We start from the raw sequence: 20,296 nt of genomic DNA, 5'->3' as shown, positions 1-20,296 counted from the left end.
AGATCGAATTAAATTAGGTAATATCATTTTCTTTTAAATTCGGTGTGTTAAAAAATTATAAGATGGAATTATTTTCTTTGAATTTAAGATAGAATTATTTTATTATGGATAAGATGAGATTTTTTTATGGGTCAAAATTATTTTTTTAAAATTTTAAATTTAACTTAATTAATTTATGAAATCACTTTTAAAAAATGTTGTTTAATTTAAAATTTAAAATTTATTATTTGTAATCATTTTTTTATCTTCAAATTGCATTTTATTTGTACAAAAAAATTAACCTTCCAAATTAAAAATAATTTAAATTTATGATAATTTTTTTGATTATGAATTGTATTTTTTAAAAAATAAAATAAAATAATTCTTCGTAATAAATTAATTTTTATGAAAATATATTTTCTTTTTCTTCTTTTTTTTGTCTTTGTCTTCCTTCTCCTCGCGGATGAAGAGTCAAACGTGACCGAGGAAGGTTGGATATGGACAGTCGGAGCCGTTGAAGGGGACACTGCAGCGGTCGCGCCACTGATGTCACAAGAAGTCCAAGGGCCTCACCACGTACAGGCTCTAGATCTTGCCTTGATCAATGTCGGTCCGCCTTTAAAGGCTCAATTCTAAGGCAAAAATTTTTTTCTTTTTTCAAATTAAACATATTTTCATTTTCACTTTCTATAAAACGAAAAGGGCTTTATTTTCTAGTACCAAACATAACCGAATCTTTCTTTTCAACTCGTTCTTTCACAATGAGGCAAGAAGTACGGCCCAATGCTCCAGTGCAGCTTATGGCCCAAAGTTATTATTCTCGGTTGAGAAGTGTTGGAGACCAAATAACCTCCCAAATTTCCATCCAATATTCAGAGTCCTATAACTACCTCAGCCCACATGGTTCAAAAACTTTCCACTAAACTTCAGCAGAAAACTATTCCTTTTTTTTATTATTATCTGTATTTGTATTCCATTATTAATAATTAAAAGTGATTCGCCAATGAAATCGTCACTTAGTGACAAGGAAGAGGTTATAGAGTCTTGAATTTTTAGATTCAAGTTTTATTCATATAAATTATTTGATTATGAATATAACTTCGAAAAAATTTAAAAGTGATTTAGTATAAAAATTATTAAAAATGATTTGAGTCATTAGAAAAAAATAAGTGATTAAATAAAGGTTACTTAACTTCTTTAACGTTATATTATCCTTTTACTTTTGATTAAATTTCAATTATATTAATTTATTATTATAAAAATAATTTTATTAATAAATAACTTTCTCATTCCGTCAGACTAAAATAACTTCTTAAAACTTAGAAAATCAAAAAGAAAATTCCAAAAGTTAAAGTCGAGCAAGAATTAACTAGTTAATGAGAAGAGTACTTCAATTAACAGTATAATTAAAGTTTATTATATCACTAGAATAACTTATGTATTACTCTCATTAGAATAACTGAGAAAAAATCATTTTTCTCATGTATAAATTAAATTATATTTTAAATAAAAATAAACACACTCATGCATTAAGTTCAATTTTTAGTGCATGTTTTATTAAATTAAAAACTTTAGTTCCAGTTCCCTATCTTCTATATATTAAAAAAAAAATACTAAAACTTAAAAATGTGATATAAAGTTAAAAAAAAAAAAAAAAAAACTGTCTAACTCACAAGTTAACAAATGTTCACAGAAATTGGTCAACTTCGTGTGCCAAAATGAAAGAAATTTTATGAAGGTTTATTGTTGTGGTGTAACGGTGAAGTGTAAAACCTAGTTAGAGATACAAACTCTTTTAATTAGCAGGTTGAAACGACGACGCAGACGTTGACAGCGAATCAGCCAATATAATAAGATTGTCGAACCTCCCACACGTCGGCAGGAGACTATACTTGTTGGAGGGATGGAGCATTACTTTTTGCGTTGGCTTCATTGTAAAACGAAGGAAAACACATGAACATTGTTGATGTAGCAGTAACAGAAATTAAGCATGTGTCGCCTCAACATAGTCAAAGATTAAACATTACAATTTCTACAAAGAATTAAAAGCCACTTATTGGCACCAAAAAAAAAAAAAAAAAAGAAAGGCAAACCTTTCTCTTTCTAATATGGTAAGAAAATGAATCATTTTTTTTTAAGAAAAAAAATATTATTGATTAATGTCAAAAGCTTCAGAAAAAGCTGGGACCAGCAGCTGCTGTGAAGTTTCTTTCACTTGGACATTAGTCACGTGAAATTTTTCAATACACGGCGTCAACAAGCTAGGCCACGCATTGTTTTTTGACAAATCAAACAACGAAAGCTAATGCAACAAGTTGGGAAGGCTTGATGATGATAGGGATCCAGTTTCCCAGGGAACCATCTAGCTTCCACAAGATATCCATACCTGACAGTTGTCACCTGGCACCCCCAAAAACAAGTCCTCGGTTCCCTTGGGGAAATTGTTTTTATGGCTGCCACGTGATTATGAATCGTGGTGTCCGATCTTTACTGCGTCAAACCTAACAATCCAAATCCTTGAACATTTCACATTCACATAATTTGGTTTAAAAAGGATATTCGTAAACTACTAATCAAATTTTCAAACAATTTGAATTTCCACAAAAGCATAGGCACACTATTAAAACTACCGCTATAGCTTTTATGAACTCCATTGTATATATAATTTCAATCGATTTTAGGCTAAATTATGACAAATATGCGTTGAAAGAATTAGCATTGAATCTTAAATTTTTTATTGAGAAAGTGATTTTGTAAAGTTATTGAATCAAACAATTTAAACTTTTTTTAGGCCAAAAAATGGGTTTAAATTGTTGTGATTCTATCATGCATAAAAATACTTCAAAACAATATAGGAAAAAAAAAAAAAAAAAAAGACTCCAATTAAGAATATACTAATTTTCTTTTATCCTTCCCCATCTCTGTTTTTTTTAACATGTACGCAAATAGTTCACACCCGTTGGACGGCACCGTCATGTCCGTATTGAACACGCTGCTCGTCTGTTGTTGTCAACTCGTGTCTCAATAATCTTCTGCCACGTTTTAGGTAATGATCACCATTTACAAAAAAAAGAAAAATTAAAATAAAAAAAGTATTCATCAAATTTCGTAATTTTTTATTTTATAAAATATTATGTTTTAATCATCTTTTATATTTTATTTTTTATTTTCATCATCCAATCGTTAAAGAATAAAAAATGTTTTAAATTTATTATGTATGATATCAGTTTTCACATGACATGATACAACCATTAAAAAAGTCATGTAGCTGAAATTAATCACATATATTTATCAATTAATTAATAAAAATCTTTACTAAACCTTAATGTGTGAATAACTTATCAATTAGAAGTTTTTTTTTTTTTTTTTCAAAGCAGCGGACAAGCCCACTTACAGTCTGAAACGCCTAAGCTTTGCAATTCTTAGAATATCTTCCTCTATGAATATCATAACACCCAAAGTTAGTTTCTCAAAAAAATATGTATGATCCTTAAAAAAAATTTTGGGTGCTCATTCCCATAAATCATCAATGGAGTTAATATTTATATAGTTATTACATTTGTTTATTTGAGTAGTTATTAGTTCAGTTGAGTTTATAAATCTATTATTACAACTTATTATTTTCACTTTGTAATATATATCAATAAAGAGATTAATTATTTTGTCAAAATGTTATGGAAATAAATAATATAAAATTATTAATTAATTAATATAAAAATAAAAGATCAAAAGCAAAAAAAAAAAATTGATAAAAGTCATTGTTGTTTTAACTGTATCAATGAATGTATCATTATATAATTTATTGATATTATATAATATTATACATTGATAATACATAAAATATAAATTTTATTTAATAATTTAATGATAATATTGTTAAAAATATTAAATTTATACTTAAATTTCTTATTTTATTATTTATTTAATTAAAAAAATATTACATATATAAATTTTATTAAATATATAATCTTCAAACACCAAATTTAATAACATATTAATTAATATAAAAAATCAGTTTCTTAATGTTAAAGAATGGGGTTTTAGTCCTTTCCCTTTCTAGAACTTTAATCTGGCTCAAGGTTATTTGATTGCTTGCCCAACCAACATATATATATATATATATATTTTAATTTGTTTAATATTTTTTTGCCATCCCAGCCTATTTTTATTTTTTTTCCTATTTGTTTAATTTTATTTGCTGCTAATCGCGTAATCAACTGTTTTTCTTGCCAGAAACTAATATTTATTTATTTAAAAACGTACAAAAAATATAAGTAAATAAATACCAAAAAGATATATCTTATTTTTTTTCTTTTTATCATTTCATGTTATCTTTTTTAAATGATATGATTGCACTATTTAGTATCGACATTTTCAGTTTTTTTATTAATGGTAGAGTGTCTGAAACACAATAATTTAAGATATTAGTGATGAAACTTAACAATTCATATTTTGATGATTAAAATAAAAAATCAATCAAAGTTAAATGATTAATCGCGGAATTTACCGAAAAGAAAAAGGGATTAAACGTTGTACCGCCTCCCGCGTAGTAGATAAATGTTCTTATCATGGTAATTAATGGTAATTAAATCCCCTGTCCAAGACATGGGTTAGCTAAGCCAACCCACCCTCCCGAAACTTCCACCGTCAATCACGCGCTCTCTATCGAATCCTTGACTTGAAAACATTAAGTTAGACAACAGACCTCCATATATACAAAAATTCTCTGTTCTCATCTCAATTTGTTTCCTCAGTTTTTGTGTGTTTTGAAAGGCTATATTGGGGGCAGGGAAATCAATCTTTGATTTCCGCTTGTATATTTTATTAATCTCCTTTTTTTTTTTTTTTCTGCTGAAGGAATTCGCCGATCCGGTTCGGTCTCTGGCTCCACCATCTATGCCAGAGATCGAACATGTTCCAGAAAATGCCCTGTTCGGCAAATACGAGCTCGGCAGGCTCCTCGGTTGCGGCGCCTTCGCTAAGGTTTATCATGCCAGAAACGTCCGCACTGGGCAGAGCGTGGCCGTTAAGGTCATCAACAAAAAGAAGCTGTCCAGCACCAGCTTGATGTGCAACGTCAAGCGCGAGATCTCCATCATGAGTCGCTTGAATCACCCTTATATCGTCAAACTCTACGAGGTTTTGGCCACCAAAACTAAGATCTATTTCGTGATGGAATTCGTCAAAGGCGGAGAATTGTTCGCTAAGGTTGCTAAAGGAAGGTTCAGCGAAGATCTCAGCCGTAAGTATTTCCAACAGCTCATATCGGCCGTCGGGTATTGCCACTCCCGCGGGGTATTCCACCGTGATTTGAAACCTGAAAACCTCCTTGTTGACGAGAACGGGAATTTGAAGGTTACCGATTTCGGTCTCAGTGCCGTAACCGATCAGATCCGACCCGACGGGCTGTTGCACACCTTGTGTGGGACCCCAGCTTACGTGGCACCGGAGATCTTGGCGAAGAAAGGATATGATGGAGCTAAGGTGGATGTGTGGTCATGCGGCGTCATCCTCTTCGTGTTAAACGCAGGTTACTTGCCTTTTAATGATCCGAATCTCATGGTTATGTACAAGAAAATCTACAAAGGTGAGTTTAGGTGTCCTAAATGGATGTCGAGCGATCTCAAACGCTTGCTATCTCGGCTTCTGGATACGAATCCCGACACAAGGATCACGATTCATGAGATCCTCAAGGATCCATGGTTCAGGAAGGGTTACAAGGAGCCTAAGTTCCATGAGGAGCATGTCAAGGTAGACAAGGATGAACCTCAGGTTACAAGCTTGAATGCATTCGATTTGATATCATTCTCATCCGGCTTAGACCTGTCTGGTTTGTTCTATGACTCGCATGATTCGGTCAGTGACGGCGAACGCTTTGTATTAAGAGAGTCGCCGGAGAAATTGGTGGAGAAAGTGGAGGAGGTTGCCAAAGCCGAGGGTTTCAGGGTGAAGAGGAGGAAAGAATGGGGCGTTGAATTGGAGGGGCAAAACGGAAATTTGCGGATAGCGGTTGATGTTTACCGTTTAACAGATGAGTTGGTTGTGGTGGAAGCCAAGAGAACAGGCGGTGATGCCTGGTGCTACAAGGATATTTGGAACAGCAAGATCAGGCCTGCGTTAGCGGAAAGGCAGGAGGTGGCAGGCAACTGACAATTCCCCGTCAAAGATTGGGCGGTAAATTACCCATGATTTACATGAAACAAACATAAAGTTTAACAACAGTCGTGCGTGGTTAATTTCTACATCGGTGTATTTCAAATGCATTCTGCATTATTATTGGGATGAATGGTGTGAAATTGGGAAAAAAAAAGAAAAAAAAATTGAAGGAAGAGGAAAGAAAGACACTAACAACAACAGAATGGACACTTCCCTCGACGCATTAGCATGAGTCGAGTCTTCCAGGAGAAAAAAGAGAATTACTACTACTACTACTACCAATTCCAGTTAAAATTTTGTGCTTGTATTTGTGTGTATGTATCTTAGCAGTACTTTGGAATAAATTAAGATGAGTGAAAGTTATTTATGTTACTTGTAACTATTTTATTTCTCTTGTATAGACCTTTTTTGTGTGCGTAAGGGCAGCAAAGAGAGAATAAAGAATGGAAGGATGACAGCAAGTACTCACATCATTTCATGTACGTCTTTTGATGTCTTCTATTCTCCACCTCCTAATCATGAGCGTTCATGTTTTTTTTTTTTTTTTACTTCAATTTATTTGTATCTTATAGTAAATTTAATGAATTTTCTTTTATATATCCCTTTTGTTTTGTTTTCTTTCTTATCTCCTTGAATGTGATTCTTGAGTATATTAACGACATTTACTAGGATATTATGCACATAATTCTGATTGTTCGGATGCAAGCAAAGTGCATCCAGAAAGACACAGAATTAAGAATTGGATACATCGGATTTGGTCAGTATATCAAATGGTGTTCTTATGTACTATAAACTGGTAATATTATTGGCAGACGGATGAGCAATGATTGCTCACTATATAAGCTGTACTTGGGAAAGGTGAATGGAACTTTGTTTCGGGGCTTGTTTTGTAAATGAAAAATACATTTTTGAATTCTTAAATGCAGCTCGAATCATGTATACATAAAGCAATGTAAAACAAAGTTAAGGGGGTAACCACAGTGGTTAAGCCACCTGTTCAACGATTTTCTGACAAAGAAAGAATAATGCACCAAATCAAAAAGTTGGTTGTGGACCCTTTGCCAGAATCAATTGATTTGCTATTAATAGAGGAGCACAGTTGGCCATTACATAAACCAAGATTTTTATTTTAAACTATTTCAAATATCGATATCAAACTTGTAATTCAGTATACAGAAAAACAATTTTTTTTTCTCTCTTTGCTCTTCTTGACTTCATCAAAGCATCGGATTCCATCATCATCTCATTGTCTTATTCATCAAATTTTCCTCATGACATGAAAATCTCTCTCTCTTTCTGGGAATTCGACTTGAGAAAGTGTATTTTAACCAGAGTTGGTGCTTAGGAATAGTAGTCAAACAAGTGGAGATGGATTTGGAAGCTAGCCTCCTCTCATGATTGGAATTTTTATATTGGTTGGTGGCCTGCCTCTGCTCCTCTTTCTATTATCATGTTGTGGATTGTTTACTAGCTAGGGATGAGTATAGATTGGGAAATCAAATTTACTCAAGAACATAAAAATAAAATTTAAGATTGTGTGTAAATAGAGGAGCCAAGTGGAATGAAAACTTGGAAGTTCCTAATTGCAACATGCAAGGTATTTTGTTTGCTTTTACTCTCTACCAGCCGAAGTCAAAACCCAAATTGAGATTAAATGGCCCAAAAAGAAGTTCAATGGCAAATTTATGGGCCACCATTTTTGCAATATAGCATTAAGTCCATAAGTGTATGGTCCAATTAATTTATTCAGGGGCAATATCTGGTCCACTTCCTCTCGGCTCTCCCAAGTTCCAAGTAGGGCAGGAAAAAGACACTAAGAAAGGTAGCCAGCCGTTCATGGAAAAACAAAACTGAAGAATATCTGTTCCAAAGGTACGACATCATTTCCGTGTCCAAAGGTTTTTTTTTTTTCTTTTTTCTTTTTAGTTCTGTTCCCAGAGCTAATTTGTGTTTGGTTTTGTTTCGGTGAAGTGGGATGTTGAGAATGTCTGAAGAGGCAGGCTTAAGGTATAAACTGAATAAGAAACTAAAGATTGCCATGGGGAAACCAAAGAATTACATTTTCAGGGAAGGAACTAAAAATAGTGTTGAAAAGGGTGGTGTTGTTGGTGGGAAGAGCTCTAAAACTAAAAGTAGAAAACGTACTGCTAATATCTATGGAGTTGCAGAAGGTAGTGATGATGGAGAGGTTCATTTTGAGGAAAAGCATACTAAACCTCTAGCTTTAAATTATGATAGGAGAAGAAAGCGAGTTGATTCTGACCAATTAATGTCATATAAGATTCATATGAATGTAGAGGCAACAGATAGAAAGATGGTCAAAGGTGCCTTAAACAAAGGGAAACAAAGCAATGGCAAAGCAATTCGTTCAATCTGGGTTTCTCCTACGCTAGAGGATGTTACTTCTATAAGTAAAGCTACTTCTCGTAATCCTAAGAATGTTGGCAGAAGTGCAAAGGAGGTAGATGGAATGGGTAGTGCTTCAAATGATTCACCAAAGAAACATGCCAAAGCCAAAGCCAACTCAAGTAAGCGCTCGGATTCGAGCATCAATGCTTCTCCTTTGACTTCTGCCAAGAAAATAGTTCCGGATAAGAAAAGCTTAAATAATGATTCGGAAGTTCTTGATGGTAAGCCAAAGAAAAAAAAGCGGGTCATTCGGTTAGATCCTTATGATATCTCAAACAAGCGACTAGATGATGGCATTGCTATTTATGGTCAGTATTTCCTTATGCTTTCTCCAACATGTCTGGAGTTGTTATATTTGCAATGCCCTACGCTCTTCTAATTATGCTTGTTTGAAGTGGATTTCTTTTGACTTTGGTATTGTTGTTTCTTGATTCCTTTCTAGAAAGTAGAAAAGAGAAGAGAAAAGATTTGGAGGAAAATGCTGCCATGTCAAAGAATGCTCAATTCCGTGGAATACAGCCCAGTCCCTCTATCCTTTCCTTTGTGGAAGATAATGTAATTTGTATGCTCAAAGTCTTGAGATGTTTGGGCTACATGTCCCCATCTTTTCATGCCATCATTTTTCTGTATTATGACTCTTGAATTTTTTTTTTTAATTTTACAGTTGTTAGGTCGTAGACGCACAATTGAGATCCAGAGAGCAGGCTACAACACTGAGCTTTCTGCCCCATTAGATAATATCCCTTTTTCTACCAACTCTGAAAGGGAACGCATTGAGGAAAATGTATGTTTGTGATTAATGTGACAATTAGCCAAAAGTTACTCACTTTGCTGCTGTTTAGTGTTTTCATCTATAAGCCATGTTTTTGCAGATATTTAGGAACAAGTTGCAGTTTTATGCTGCTGCAAAGGTTTCATCATCATTTCCAGCTCCTGATATTCCCGAGATTGCATTTGCAGGTAGACAGCTAAAATTTTCAGTCTTTCCTTATTTTAGGTTTTGCAGTTTTCTGGTTTTTTTGTACTCTCCATGTTGAATTCTTTTGATTAGATTTATGGCTTCCTGAGGGTTCATGTTTCCTGTTATTACATGTTAATGTCTCATGTCTCACCAATTGAAAGAGTCTATAATGCTCAGCCTATGGCTATTCTAAGTCTTTAACAGGAAAGGTGTGCTCCTGGAGCTATAGCATACCATGCTCTCAGTATCTATAGGCAATTTCCTTTCAAGATACTCTGTAGTGGATTACAATAAAACTGCTGGAAGGATTTTATTTCTTTGCAGTGTGTATTGTTTTTCATAATCCAATGTAATGAGTTTTTTTTCGAGAGATGGGATTATCTTGTTAGCCTCTGTTAAGCTGGTTCGAGACTTTGCAAACTATCTGGTCATTATTTGTTTTGATGTCCCATATGACAGCTTGTTGTAGTCTTAGAAAGCTTATATATGTATATCCATTTTAAGAATGATACATCTTTATTGCCTTTGTTAGGGAGGTCAAATGTTGGGAAGTCATCACTACTTAATGCACTCACCAGACAATGGGGTGTTGTACGGACATCAGACAAACCAGGCCATACTCAAGTGCTCTCATTTTTCTTAAACGCTATGTTCAAAATTCCTGGAAGTATCTCTTTTTCAAAGTTTTCAAAAGCTGTTTTGTTGCAGACTATTAATTTCTTCAAGTTGGGATCAAAGCTCTGCCTGGTTGATTTGCCTGGCTATGGCTTTGCCTATGCAAAGGAAGAAGTTAAGGAGGCATGGGAGGAGCTTGTGAGTACATGATCTCTGAACCCAACCTTTTCCTGTAACCACTTTTTTGATTTAATGGTAGGATTTTTTAACACCTTAGTGGTGGAACACCTAAATTAATCTGTGATTGTCACTAATTATCAGATTGCTACTGAGGCATGAGTTGTTTAGCCACTAGTTGGATACGTAGATATTTGTTGTTGCTGAACCATTCAAGTGTTTGGGAAGTTTTGTGTGTATTGGTAAACATGTCTAAACGGTGGGAGGCTGAATTTATTGGTTTCAAAAGTTTTGTGAGTCGAAACTTTGAAAAATGACTAAGTTAAAGAATCTGGGTGTAGGCTTGAAGGTTTTCCCTTTTTGGTAATTTCGTTCTTGTCAAAAGCAATTAGGTATGGCTCAATTAAGGTAGTTGTAAACTGTTAAACTTTGCAGGTGAAGGAGTTTGTTTCAACAAGAGTTGGTCTAAAACGAGTATGCCTTCTCATTGATACCAAGTGGGGCATGAAGCCTAGAGATAAAGAACTCATTGATTTAATGGAAAGGTAAACATTTTCTCCATTTTAAATTGGTGACTTTTGACCCTGTGTTTCCATTTTGTTAGCATAAAAGTACAAGGCATGTAAATAAGAGGAAACTTAATGTCTGCCCCATTTTCTCATTGTATCAATTTGGTATTACAGTTGCATCTAGAATACTTACATACCTATGCCTATGTTGTGTCTAATTTAGTTACTTTGAGTGTTCTTACCAATGCCTCCTTTCCGTGGATAAGAAGTAGATCAAAGTTTATTGTACAACATATGGATTTGTATGAGTGTGTGCTCAAAGGTGGGCTAAGCCTTAAGACAACATCATTTTTAGAACAAGACTACCTCAGTAGTGGTGGAGTGGGGGATATACACTGAATCTCTGACACTTTCTATTGGCAGTGAAGATTTGAGAATGAAGATCCATTATTTGGTAAAGAGGAAAGAGGCTGTAAGATCTTTATTTGCTAGTCTGGTGCTATCTTAGGCAGTATGGTATGATTATGCAGCAATTTGGCATGTCTGTTCTTGTTTATGCATAGAGGGAACAAGCATAAACCACACTAGGAGCATTGCACGTATTTTATTTTGTTGATTTTTCATTTATTAATATACAGATCTCAAACAAAATACCAGATTGTCTTAACCAAGACAGATACGGTGTTCCCAATTGATGTGGCACGTCGTGCAACGCATATTGAAGAGGTGAATTTTATGCATTCAAGTACATTTTCATTGTAATTAGCATGTTTTCCTTTGAGACTAACAACAGCAACAAACTAAGCCTTATTCCTTTGAAACTAACCAGTTTCTAAAATTGATTTGGTTTTGCAGAGCCTCAAGGCAAACAGATCTGTAGTTCAACCTGTGGTATGAAGAAACAAATTTGTTTACCTCTTTGAGGTTCCACGAGTTATAAATTAGTAGGGGGCCTAAATAACTGGATTTTGGTTTTATTTCAGATGATGGTGAGCTCAAAATCTGGAGCTGGTATCCGAAGTTTAAGAACAGTCCTATCTAAGATTGCTCGGTTTGCCAAGATCTAATTATGGCAAGGGTTTTTTTTTTTTGCTTCTTTTCAATTTACTTGTCTTCTGTAATTCTAACTAGCAACTTCATGAAGTTAAAATTTTTTTGTTTGTTTAGATCATAACTGGTGAAATTTCTCCCAAGCCTGTAATTGCCTGATATATACTAACTAATAAATGCATCAGGAATGGCTTCCAACCGGACAGATTTACCTTTTAACTAGTTTTATGTAAGTCTTGAACATTAACCTCAACTCATACTTTTGATTCTTCTGCTTCTTATTTAATTGCACTCGTGTTTCCTCGCAGGACGTATCCTACTGCAGATGCAACCGTTTTAGAGTAGGCAATGGGAAGATGAAACTAAAAGGCAGGATGAAGTAGAGTAGTTGAGATTACATGAGCTTTGGACCTGGTTTTGTCTTTGTTCTCAGCTGGAACTTTATTTAATCAGCAAAGATGAAAAACAGGAATTGTTGTTATTATAGAGAGGTATTGATGGGGTGTCTCAGTCACTTGGTTGCATCTATCTTGAAGTTTCTAAAAACAAAGCTTAGGGATGAGATCTTTTCTTGCCAGTATAAAGAAGGAAGGAGATGCTAGAATGAGCTTGTATTTCCAAAACGAAGTTGTGGTTTAAAACTTATTGAATTATTATGTAGTGGGTGAAATTGCTATGGACATAACATGGTCAACTAAAAATGCTATTGACTTAATACAAGTCAAAAGATTGGGAAAAGCCCCGATAGGATTAGGAGCAAATTTGTGTTGTGGAGGTGAATGGAAGTCCTTGTCAACACGCATGACCTTGATGCTTTGTGGGATGTGTGAACGAGGGTTCACCTAACATGGATACCCAATTTGAGCAATAGAGTGGTAGGGGAATTAAGTTAATGTCCTCATTTCCCAATCAATTATTTCCACAACACAAGTTGTTTTTAATTCGATAAATAAATGGCCTCAACGTACCTTCTTCACATTAATTTTTCGAATTAGGTAGGTCGAGCACGATTATCTACTGCGGGCATCCTAGTTGGGGTATACAAAAAGTTGGATTGCCTTGGCACTTTCAACTTTGGTTTTTTTTTTTTTTTTTTTAAACTGCTTTGTGATGTGACGTATGGGTAATGTTAATGTTATGAATAATTTTTGTGTTATAATAAAATATTGAAAAATTTTAAAATTTTAATATGATGTCTAAATTAAAAATTTATTAATTAATTTGATATTTAAAAAATTATATATATACATGTAACATTTAATTATTTAAAATGTTACTTTAATTAATAAATTTATAATTTAAATTAAATATTTTATTAGAATTGAAAGATCATCCATAATAGAAATTTTTTTTTAATTTTAATGATTAGATTCAAATCTTGATTTTTCTGTTAAAAAAACTTTGTTCTTTGATTTGTTTTCTTTTCTGTAGCATTTTTGTTTCTCTCAAAAGAAACGTGCCTAAAATTGCGAAAACGCCCACTAAATTTGACAAAACTTCAACTACACCCTAATGCAGAATCCATCCAATAATCAAGAATGAATCAGCCGCATTTCTAAATTACCATTACCCACAAGAAACTAACCAAAAAAAAAAAAAAGGAGCTTTTTTTGTTAGTGAAATTCTGAAATTGAGGAAGACAGAGAGAGACTGGGGGTTTGGGAATTTGAAAAATGTGTCCGCTGAGGCTGATCCTGATTTTCCTGTCCGCAACTCTCGCCGGCTTTTTCGTCATTAGAAACCTCAAATCTCAGCCCCAAACTAACGATGAAGATGATCCCCACACCGCCATCAACGACACCAACAACTCCCTCTCTTCCTTCTCCAAGGTTTCCACTTTGTCTTCACCTTTCATCGATGCTTTCTTCTTCCTCTTTTAATAATAATTAAACGCTTCAATTTGTTTGATTAGGTTCGGACAGCTATAGAATCAGGATTCTGGACATGTGTTGACATGGCAAGTGGTCGTTACTTGTGGAGGCATTTGGTTTCCTCAAACTCAAAGCTTTCCACTTGATCTCCGTTTTCATTTTTTTTTCCTTTGCCGACAGTTGAGCAGGTTTGATTAGGCGATTCAACAAATTTTCTGCAAAAAATAAAAAAAAACCCATCTTCTTATTGCTGTTGTGGACTTTATGATGGGGTTCTTATTGTTGTCTCTGGTGATTGTAATTGTTACTGGAATTTAGGATTACCTGTATCCCAACAACTACTGTTGTATATGAATCCTGGATCTTGTTCTGTGTACACTTATTTTACAGATTGTAATTTGGGTCTAAAATTGACAGTAAATAAATGAACTTTCTTCTCAATTTGTGGAAAATTATATTTGTTGGAGAATATTTTTAGTATGCTGTGAAACTTGGTCCGTTATCTTCTTGTTTTTATTGCTAATTATTGGTTCAATTTGATTTCTGATTATACCCTAGTCTTTCTTTGTCAGTTGTCAAACTTCTTCATTTCCTTGCGTGTTTGCTCTGACTGCAAACATTTTGGTGTCGAGCTCAAGCTGATGTTACGAGAGGTATCTGATGTCTAGATAAGCTACCAACTAACCATTTTTGTGAAAATAAAATGTGAAAGATTATGACTTTGTTCTTGGATCCAGCTTCCCAGGATAGGACGCCAGTCGGTTGGATCATAAATGATTAATAATCTTCATCCTTTGTAAAAGGGTCGGAACTTCTTAGGTTGTTGAACTGGTCTATTCAAATGAAAGCAATTGGAAATATGTATTTCAGTTTACTCAGAATATGACACGTGTATGCAACTTCTTGTTTGTAGAAATATAACCGAATCCATAACATGCTGATTCACGAAAACTTGAAATGTTACTGGGATTAAGGATCTTGGTGTTTCTGAATTGTCTGTGCATATATCAGGTTCAGGTGGTTTTAAACTTGCAGTTTGTCACTGACAACATATTTGTAACTATGCACTGGTATCAATTTTATTTAAAAATTCTTTTCTTTAGTATGAATCCTTCTTCTCCTGGTTGCTTATTGGTTGAGTGGGTTTTTTTGAGTTTTTATCATGCATATGCTTAGAAATCTTGCAGAAGAGATGACTAATTTGTTCAAGGCAACTGGCGATCAACTTGACAATGAACATCATTCACAGGTTTGTTTTTAGCTCATGTAGTTAGTGAAGTTGAGGAGGAATTTGAACAGTTGAAACTGGAAAATGAAAAGCTTAAAAATCAAAGCAAAAAACTTGGTGAGCTAAGAAAGAATCTTGAGACCAGATTAGCTGAAAAAGAAAGAGTTTTCAAGGAAATGGAAAAAGATAGCTCACAACTCAGGGAAAACATAGATATTCTTCAGAAAGAAAAGTCTTCACAAGATTAGAGTTTGACAACTGATTTTAGAGGCACAATCTCAAATCTCAAAACCAAATTGATGAGCTTGAAGTTACACATGTAGAAATCAAGTTAAGGATCACTAAGTTGCAGGAAGAAATTGAAAAGTTGTGGCATGTGAAAATACAAGCGTTGGTTGCTGAAAATCAAGGTTTATAACTAAGAAAATTGCGTGGAGATTTGGAAAAGGTAATACAGGAACTGGAGTCCAAGATTTCTTTGTTGTAAGAAGTAAATCATCAATTTCGTTGCTCCAACTTAGCTCAGCCAAAAGATTCTGCACATTTAAATATATCAGTGATGAGGAGGGTTTGTGGATTCAATTTAAGCATGAACAAGAACTTAGAGTTTGTGCTCCATGTGGTTAGAATGGACACTCAAAATCTTGGTGTCGATCCATTCCTCAACTAGCTTTTGCTTAAGGAATGACTTCTAAATTTCCTTCGTATGTTTTTTTCAAGTGAAAAATCAGCAATTGATGAATCAACAAAGACATTTTAAGTCTTCATATGCCTTTGGGTCCTGTGAATCAATCCAAGTCACTGGAAGAGCTTCTGCCACCTCTTCATCAATTTCTTCCCTTGAATCTGAAGGTCAAGACAAAGATGATTCACCAAAGACAATATGGCTGGCAACGTTGTCAAATGCGTTGTGAATCCTGTGTCATTGAAGATACCACGGCGGAAAGTCCTGCCAAAAATAATTCTATTGACAATTATAATATCTTTGAGTTTGATAAGCCTGAAGGACCTAGCTTTACAATTGCTTATTCAGGGCCTTTTACACAAATCTCCATCAAGTCAGGTCTAGTTCTCAAAATGATGTAGGGAACTTTGTTGCCAAAAGTGATGGTTTGGTGAAGTTTGTGGCCAAGAGTGGAAGAAGTTCACATTCATATGCGGCAAAGAGGAAGCTTGATTGTTTAAGTTAGGACGTGTGAAATTGGGGCCTCCTTTACTTATGAGCAAGCAATCCTGACAGAAAGAGACCAAAGTTAAAAGGACTAAGTTTGGTTGAAACTGATTCCTCAGCTGATTTTAGATAAGGGAAGAGTAATGGAATTTGTTTGAATACCACGATAATCATGCTTGCATTTATAACAAATAAAAAAAAATTGAATTAAATTATTAGTATCTTATAAGCTAAAAATAAACATCTACAACCAATGTAGTATGAAACAATAGCAGTAATTTTTATTTTGGCCATTATAAAACAATAGTAATTCATTTGAACAGAAATATATATTTTTTATTTAAAATTTAAATTGAACTTTCTTCATAGAAAATTTCTTAGTAATTCAAAAGAAAAAGCTGCCATATATAGTATCGTAACGTATTTCAAATTAACACAAAAAAAAAAAAAGAAAGAAAATGAAAGAATGTGCTGCCACTACTTTAAAAGGCCAAATTTCAACGGTCGAATCGAATCCGTTGTGTGTCAGTGAGTTAGACTGCGAGAGTGCGAGTCCGAGAGAGATGAGAAAGGGGAAAACCAATGAAGCGAGAAAGAGAAACAGTGAAGCGGGGGACTTGAAATCCCTCGTCACCTACTTCAAGCAGAGAAAGTCGAGAACACGAAACATCAAAAGCCTGAATCTTGAAGGAGAAAAACAAGAAGAAATTAGAGATTTTGGAAATGAAAATGAGGGCAAACGTGGAAAAGGGTTCTTCGCTTGCTATCTATTAACCTCTCTCAGCCCTCGCCATAAAGGCCATACCTATGTCGGGTCAGTTTCTACTCTTCTCTTCCTAATCCTACTTTAATCTTCTGGCTCATTTTATTTCTTTCTTATCTCAACATTAATGGGTGCTTTTGCTTCTTGTCTTTAGTAATTCAAGATTCGATCTTTTCTAGTTTTGATTGCTTTAAGGTTCAGCCGTTCAGCTTTATGATTTTGTGCTTATCAATTGTATTAATTATACATAGCATGTCGGGGATTTGATTGGATTCATATTCACATCATTGATGCCTTCCAGAGTAAATTCAGTTTTAACTCGATTTTTCCTTGGTCCTGATCTGAAATTCAAAGTTCGATCCTTTTCTCTCAATATGTTTTTCCTTTGATTTGAGGTTCTCGAGTTAAAAATTCAAGTTTAAGCAAAAAGTTTGAACAATTTTTCTAATGTCAGTGTTGCTCACTTGCAGATTTACTGTGAACCCACGGCGTCGGATTAGGCAGCATAATGGGGAAATAGCGAGTGGTGCTTGGAGGACAAAGAGCAAACGCCCCTGGGAGATGGTCGTATGCATTTATGGTTTTCCAACAAACGTTTCTGCTCTCCAGGTCATAAATGTTCTCTTAATTGTTTATATAGTTTTTGCCATGGTTGTAGTTTAAATTGTTGCAGCATTTTTTTGACCTTAGTGGAAAACTGCCTGGGTATGCTTGAAATGCCATATGATTATGAATGGTCTATCTCACAAGTCACATTATTTATCCCTTGTTGATTTTCTTTTGGGTAAATGAGTTCAGAATCCAACTTGTTTGTTCTAACAAGGAATTCCAACAGCTACTGTCTACCTTGATGTTCAAGCTTTGGGATCATCTTTTATTTTTATGGTATTTGATTTAGCTTATTCCAGCACCTGCAGCAGAATCTTCTCACTCTCAATGAACTCTTGCCATGGCAGGAAATTTTTAGGCTTTTCTTTTTGGGTTTTTATCTAGTTTACTGTGAAAGTTTGTTGTCTTATGTTGTCCACCATTTAGTTCATGAGGTGCTATATATAAATGTGGTTTTTCAATAGTGCTGGTGAAAAGTCAGCTTGTTGACACTTTGTAAGAAGTTCATCTTACCTCAGACATATTGTTGAGTGGTGAACAGTGCTTCCAATTTTGAAAATTTCTGAACTCCAGATTAAATTATTCATAATACTATCTAATGGTCTTTTTGCTCCATGTTTGATGCTAACGTATAGAATTTTTCTAATGGGTTGATGCCTGCAGTTTGAGTGGGCCTGGCAGCACCCTCAAGAATCATTGGCAGTAAGGCAAGCAGCTGGAACTTTTAAATCCTTCTCTGGAGTAGCCAATAAGATCAAACTTGCATATACGATGCTTACCCTCCCTGCCTGGCAGAGGTATGTGTTTGCTTTATATCCAAGACTGTATTGCTTAGGTTAATGGTGGTTGACTAATGTGTGATGCTGTTCTTCGATCAGCTTGAACATCACAGTAAACTATTTCTCAACCAAATACAGAGAGCATTCTGCTTGTTGCCCAAGCTTGCCAGAGCAGATGAAATTTCGAATTTGCTCAATGGATGAGCTTCCCTGTTATACTGAACAAGATGAGTTTGAATACAAAGATGATTGTGATAACTTAGATGAATTTGATGAAGTCAATAATACATGTGAAACTGTTTGGGAAACATATCCAGATGAGGTGGTTAATGTTTCTGCAAATAATTCTCATAGCAGCATCAACGAGGCTTCTCATGATCAATTTGAATACATTGAAGGATATGGAACGAGAAAACTAGGGGACTCATCCACTCTTGGAGTACATAATAAAGAGTCATATGTTTTTATTGATTCTCCAACCAGTAACGTGACCTCAATTGCTACTGCCCTCCCCTTGGTAGAGGCTGCTGAATGTGCAGATACAAGCACTGTTAGGGGGGAGTCTTTGAGGACGAAGCAGTTTACATATGCTGTAGAAGCTGATGAAGATCCACAACTGTTGGTAGGAAAGAAACTGTCGACTACTTACAAAGAATGTGAAAAACTAGGGGACTCATCCAATGGAAAAACAGCTGAAGTTGCCAATATAAGCAATATTGAAAAGGAATGTCCGAATCAGAAGCAATTTGCAGCTTTAGTGGCAGCCAATGTTGATCAACAACCATGGACAAGATTGAAACCATTGACAACTGAAGTTGCAGTTATTGAAGATCAACTCCCTAGTTCTGCTGTTGTTGATGAAGTCGAATTTATAGATTTATTAACCCCACCTCCCGTCTGTAAAGTCAGGTCACACACCAAAAAGAAAAGAATTTCTGTGTTTTCTCCAGAGATCATAGATCTCACTTGAGCTTTGTCCAAGTATAGAATGCTTGGCACAATAATGATGATAATAAGAGAAGGATTAATCTCACTTGAGCTTTGTCCAAGTATAGAATGCTTGGCACAATAATGATGATAAGAGAAGGATTAAGCAGGCCACAAGAGTATTCTTTTTTTTTTTTTTTTTTTTTGAAAGACAGTAATTTTATTAGTAAGTGAAGTTGAAATACAAACTTCAACAAGAATCCCGAAGCATTACCAGAATGAACGGACCCGAACAAAACGAGCTCGAACTCTGTTTCCCCCATCCTTACAATTGTTTAGCTAATTCATGTCTACTTGAGGCTAAAACAATGTAGTAACCAAAGAAAAAAAAAAGATAGAAAAGCCCATCCAACACATTCTGTCGAACCTTTTAAGGCATTCACAACAACTCATTAAAGAGGTTAACATTCGCAGACATACCTCAGAAAACAACCAAATTCGCCATTCGATATCAGCTAGTTGACACAGAGATAAGAGGGACAAACTATGCTCCAAGGAAGCGCCGTTCTGAAGTCAAATCCAGGCTACCAGATTTTCAGTGTGATTCTCTCCAGAGTTTACAGGACCATCTGCCATGAGTTGCATTCTCTAGGAACGCCAAGGGACAGTATCACGACCTGTTGCCCGAAGAACTGCATTTTTTGAATCATTGTGAATGATCAAAGGGCACGAATGAGCCCAAGTAAATGCGGCATATATGATAAGAGCTTCACAAATTGCAAGAAACTCGGCGAGCTTGGAGCTTCACAAGAGTAATTTCTTTAATCCTTAATCATCTGGGAGGACTGAATAGGGAATTTATTTCAATTCCATTACAAAATCACCCTTGCTGCTTGAATGCTAATTAATCAGATCAGATGTTACTGTTTTCATCAAATACCACAATCCTCTGTATCTACTGATGAGGAAATCACGTCATTGTATATTAGGAACGAACTTGCGTACGTTGAAATTAAAAGTTCATTTGATTTTTCAGTCTGAAATCTCTAGCTTGATAACGGTGATTGTAAGGTGCTTACTGTTGATTTTTTA

General features: G+C 34.8%; 4 protein-coding genes across 16 annotated transcripts; all 4 read left to right on the top strand.

Annotated features, from left to right (window-relative positions):
- Positions 1-4,264: 4,264 nt before the first annotated feature.
- SIP4 (SOS3-interacting protein 4) lies at positions 4,265-6,734 on the top strand. Its single transcript, XM_022876417.2, has one exon. It carries the CDS (start codon positions 4,876-4,878, stop codon positions 6,127-6,129), a length of 1,254 nt encoding a protein of 417 aa, XP_022732152.2. The 5' UTR covers positions 4,265-4,875; the 3' UTR covers positions 6,130-6,734.
- Positions 6,735-6,876: 142 nt separating this feature from the next.
- Positions 6,877-12,832, top strand: LOC111286449 (P-loop containing nucleoside triphosphate hydrolases superfamily protein). 11 transcript variants are annotated; one of them, XR_016342725.1, is made up of 13 exons: positions 6,877-8,007; positions 8,107-8,852; positions 8,987-9,099; positions 9,209-9,328; positions 9,417-9,504; positions 10,038-10,129; positions 10,214-10,318; positions 10,733-10,842; positions 11,445-11,532; positions 11,662-11,697; positions 11,790-11,878; positions 11,974-12,085; positions 12,165-12,832. XR_016342725.1 is itself a non-coding variant. In XM_022876410.2 (13 exons), the coding sequence occupies exons 2-11, from the start codon at positions 8,111-8,113 to the stop codon at positions 11,871-11,873; spliced, it is 1,578 nt and encodes a 525-aa protein (XP_022732145.2). In that variant the 5' UTR covers positions 6,877-8,007; positions 8,107-8,110; the 3' UTR covers positions 11,874-11,878; positions 12,042-12,085; positions 12,165-12,832. The 11 variants fall into 11 exon arrangements, 3 of the variants coding, with proteins under 3 accessions (XP_022732145.2, XP_089618047.1, XP_089618048.1); XM_022876410.2 differs by having other exon boundaries at positions 12,042-12,085; XR_016342722.1 differs by having other exon boundaries at positions 10,038-10,318.
- Positions 12,833-13,432: 600 nt separating this feature from the next.
- Positions 13,433-16,001, top strand: LOC111284997 (Methyltransferase-related protein). Of its 3 annotated transcripts, XR_016342730.1 has the most exons (4): positions 13,433-13,685; positions 13,769-13,915; positions 14,300-14,380; positions 14,465-16,001. XR_016342730.1 is itself a non-coding variant. In XM_022874196.2 (3 exons), exons 1-2 carry the CDS (start codon positions 13,530-13,532, stop codon positions 13,871-13,873), a joined length of 261 nt encoding a protein of 86 aa, XP_022729931.1. In that variant the 5' UTR covers positions 13,433-13,529; the 3' UTR covers positions 13,874-13,915; positions 14,300-16,001. The 3 variants fall into 3 exon arrangements, 2 of the variants coding, with proteins under 2 accessions (XP_022729931.1, XP_089618050.1); XM_022874196.2 differs by having other exon boundaries at positions 14,300-16,001; XM_089761924.1 differs by having other exon boundaries at positions 14,286-16,001.
- A 554-nt stretch (positions 16,002-16,555) lies between these two features.
- LOC111284996 (Excinuclease ABC, C subunit, N-terminal) lies at positions 16,556-19,464 on the top strand. Its single transcript, XM_022874194.2, has 4 exons — positions 16,556-16,940; positions 17,360-17,498; positions 18,162-18,295; positions 18,377-19,464. The coding sequence occupies exons 1-4, from the start codon at positions 16,585-16,587 to the stop codon at positions 19,245-19,247; spliced, it is 1,500 nt and encodes a 499-aa protein (XP_022729929.2). The 5' UTR covers positions 16,556-16,584; the 3' UTR covers positions 19,248-19,464.
- The last annotated feature ends 832 nt before the right edge of the window (positions 19,465-20,296 follow it).

This window comes from Durio zibethinus, chromosome 6 (genome assembly GCF_047325235.1).
Source record: "Durio zibethinus cultivar Kanyao isolate XHJ-2024 chromosome 6, ASM4732523v1, whole genome shotgun sequence".
Taxonomy (NCBI): Eukaryota; Viridiplantae; Streptophyta; class Magnoliopsida; order Malvales; family Malvaceae; genus Durio; species Durio zibethinus.
This window is presented reverse-complemented; position numbering and strand designations above follow the sequence as displayed.

Coding starts and splice junctions, on each gene's coding strand:
- LOC111284997 (XM_022874196.2), top strand. CDS start 13,530: ATGTGTCCGCTGAGGCTGATCCTGATTTTCCTGTCCGCAACTCTCGCC. Junction 13,686..13,768: donor CCCTCTCTTCCTTCTCCAAG/GTTTCCACTTTG, acceptor TTGTTTGATTAG/GTTCGGACAGCTATAGAATC.
- LOC111286449 (XM_089761922.1), top strand. CDS start 8,111: ATGTTGAGAATGTCTGAAGAGGCAGGCTTAAGGTATAAACTGAATAAG. Junction 9,329..9,416: donor GGGAACGCATTGAGGAAAAT/GTATGTTTGTGA, acceptor ATGTTTTTGCAG/ATATTTAGGAACAAGTTGCA. Junction 10,319..10,732: donor AGGAGGCATGGGAGGAGCTT/GTGAGTACATGA, acceptor TAAACTTTGCAG/GTGAAGGAGTTTGTTTCAAC.
- LOC111284996 (XM_022874194.2), top strand. CDS start 16,585: ATGAAAGAATGTGCTGCCACTACTTTAAAAGGCCAAATTTCAACGGTC. Junction 16,941..17,359: donor AAAGGCCATACCTATGTCGG/GTCAGTTTCTAC, acceptor GCTCACTTGCAG/ATTTACTGTGAACCCACGGC. Junction 18,296..18,376: donor ACCCTCCCTGCCTGGCAGAG/GTATGTGTTTGC, acceptor TTCTTCGATCAG/CTTGAACATCACAGTAAACT.
- SIP4 (XM_022876417.2), top strand. CDS start 4,876: ATGCCAGAGATCGAACATGTTCCAGAAAATGCCCTGTTCGGCAAATAC.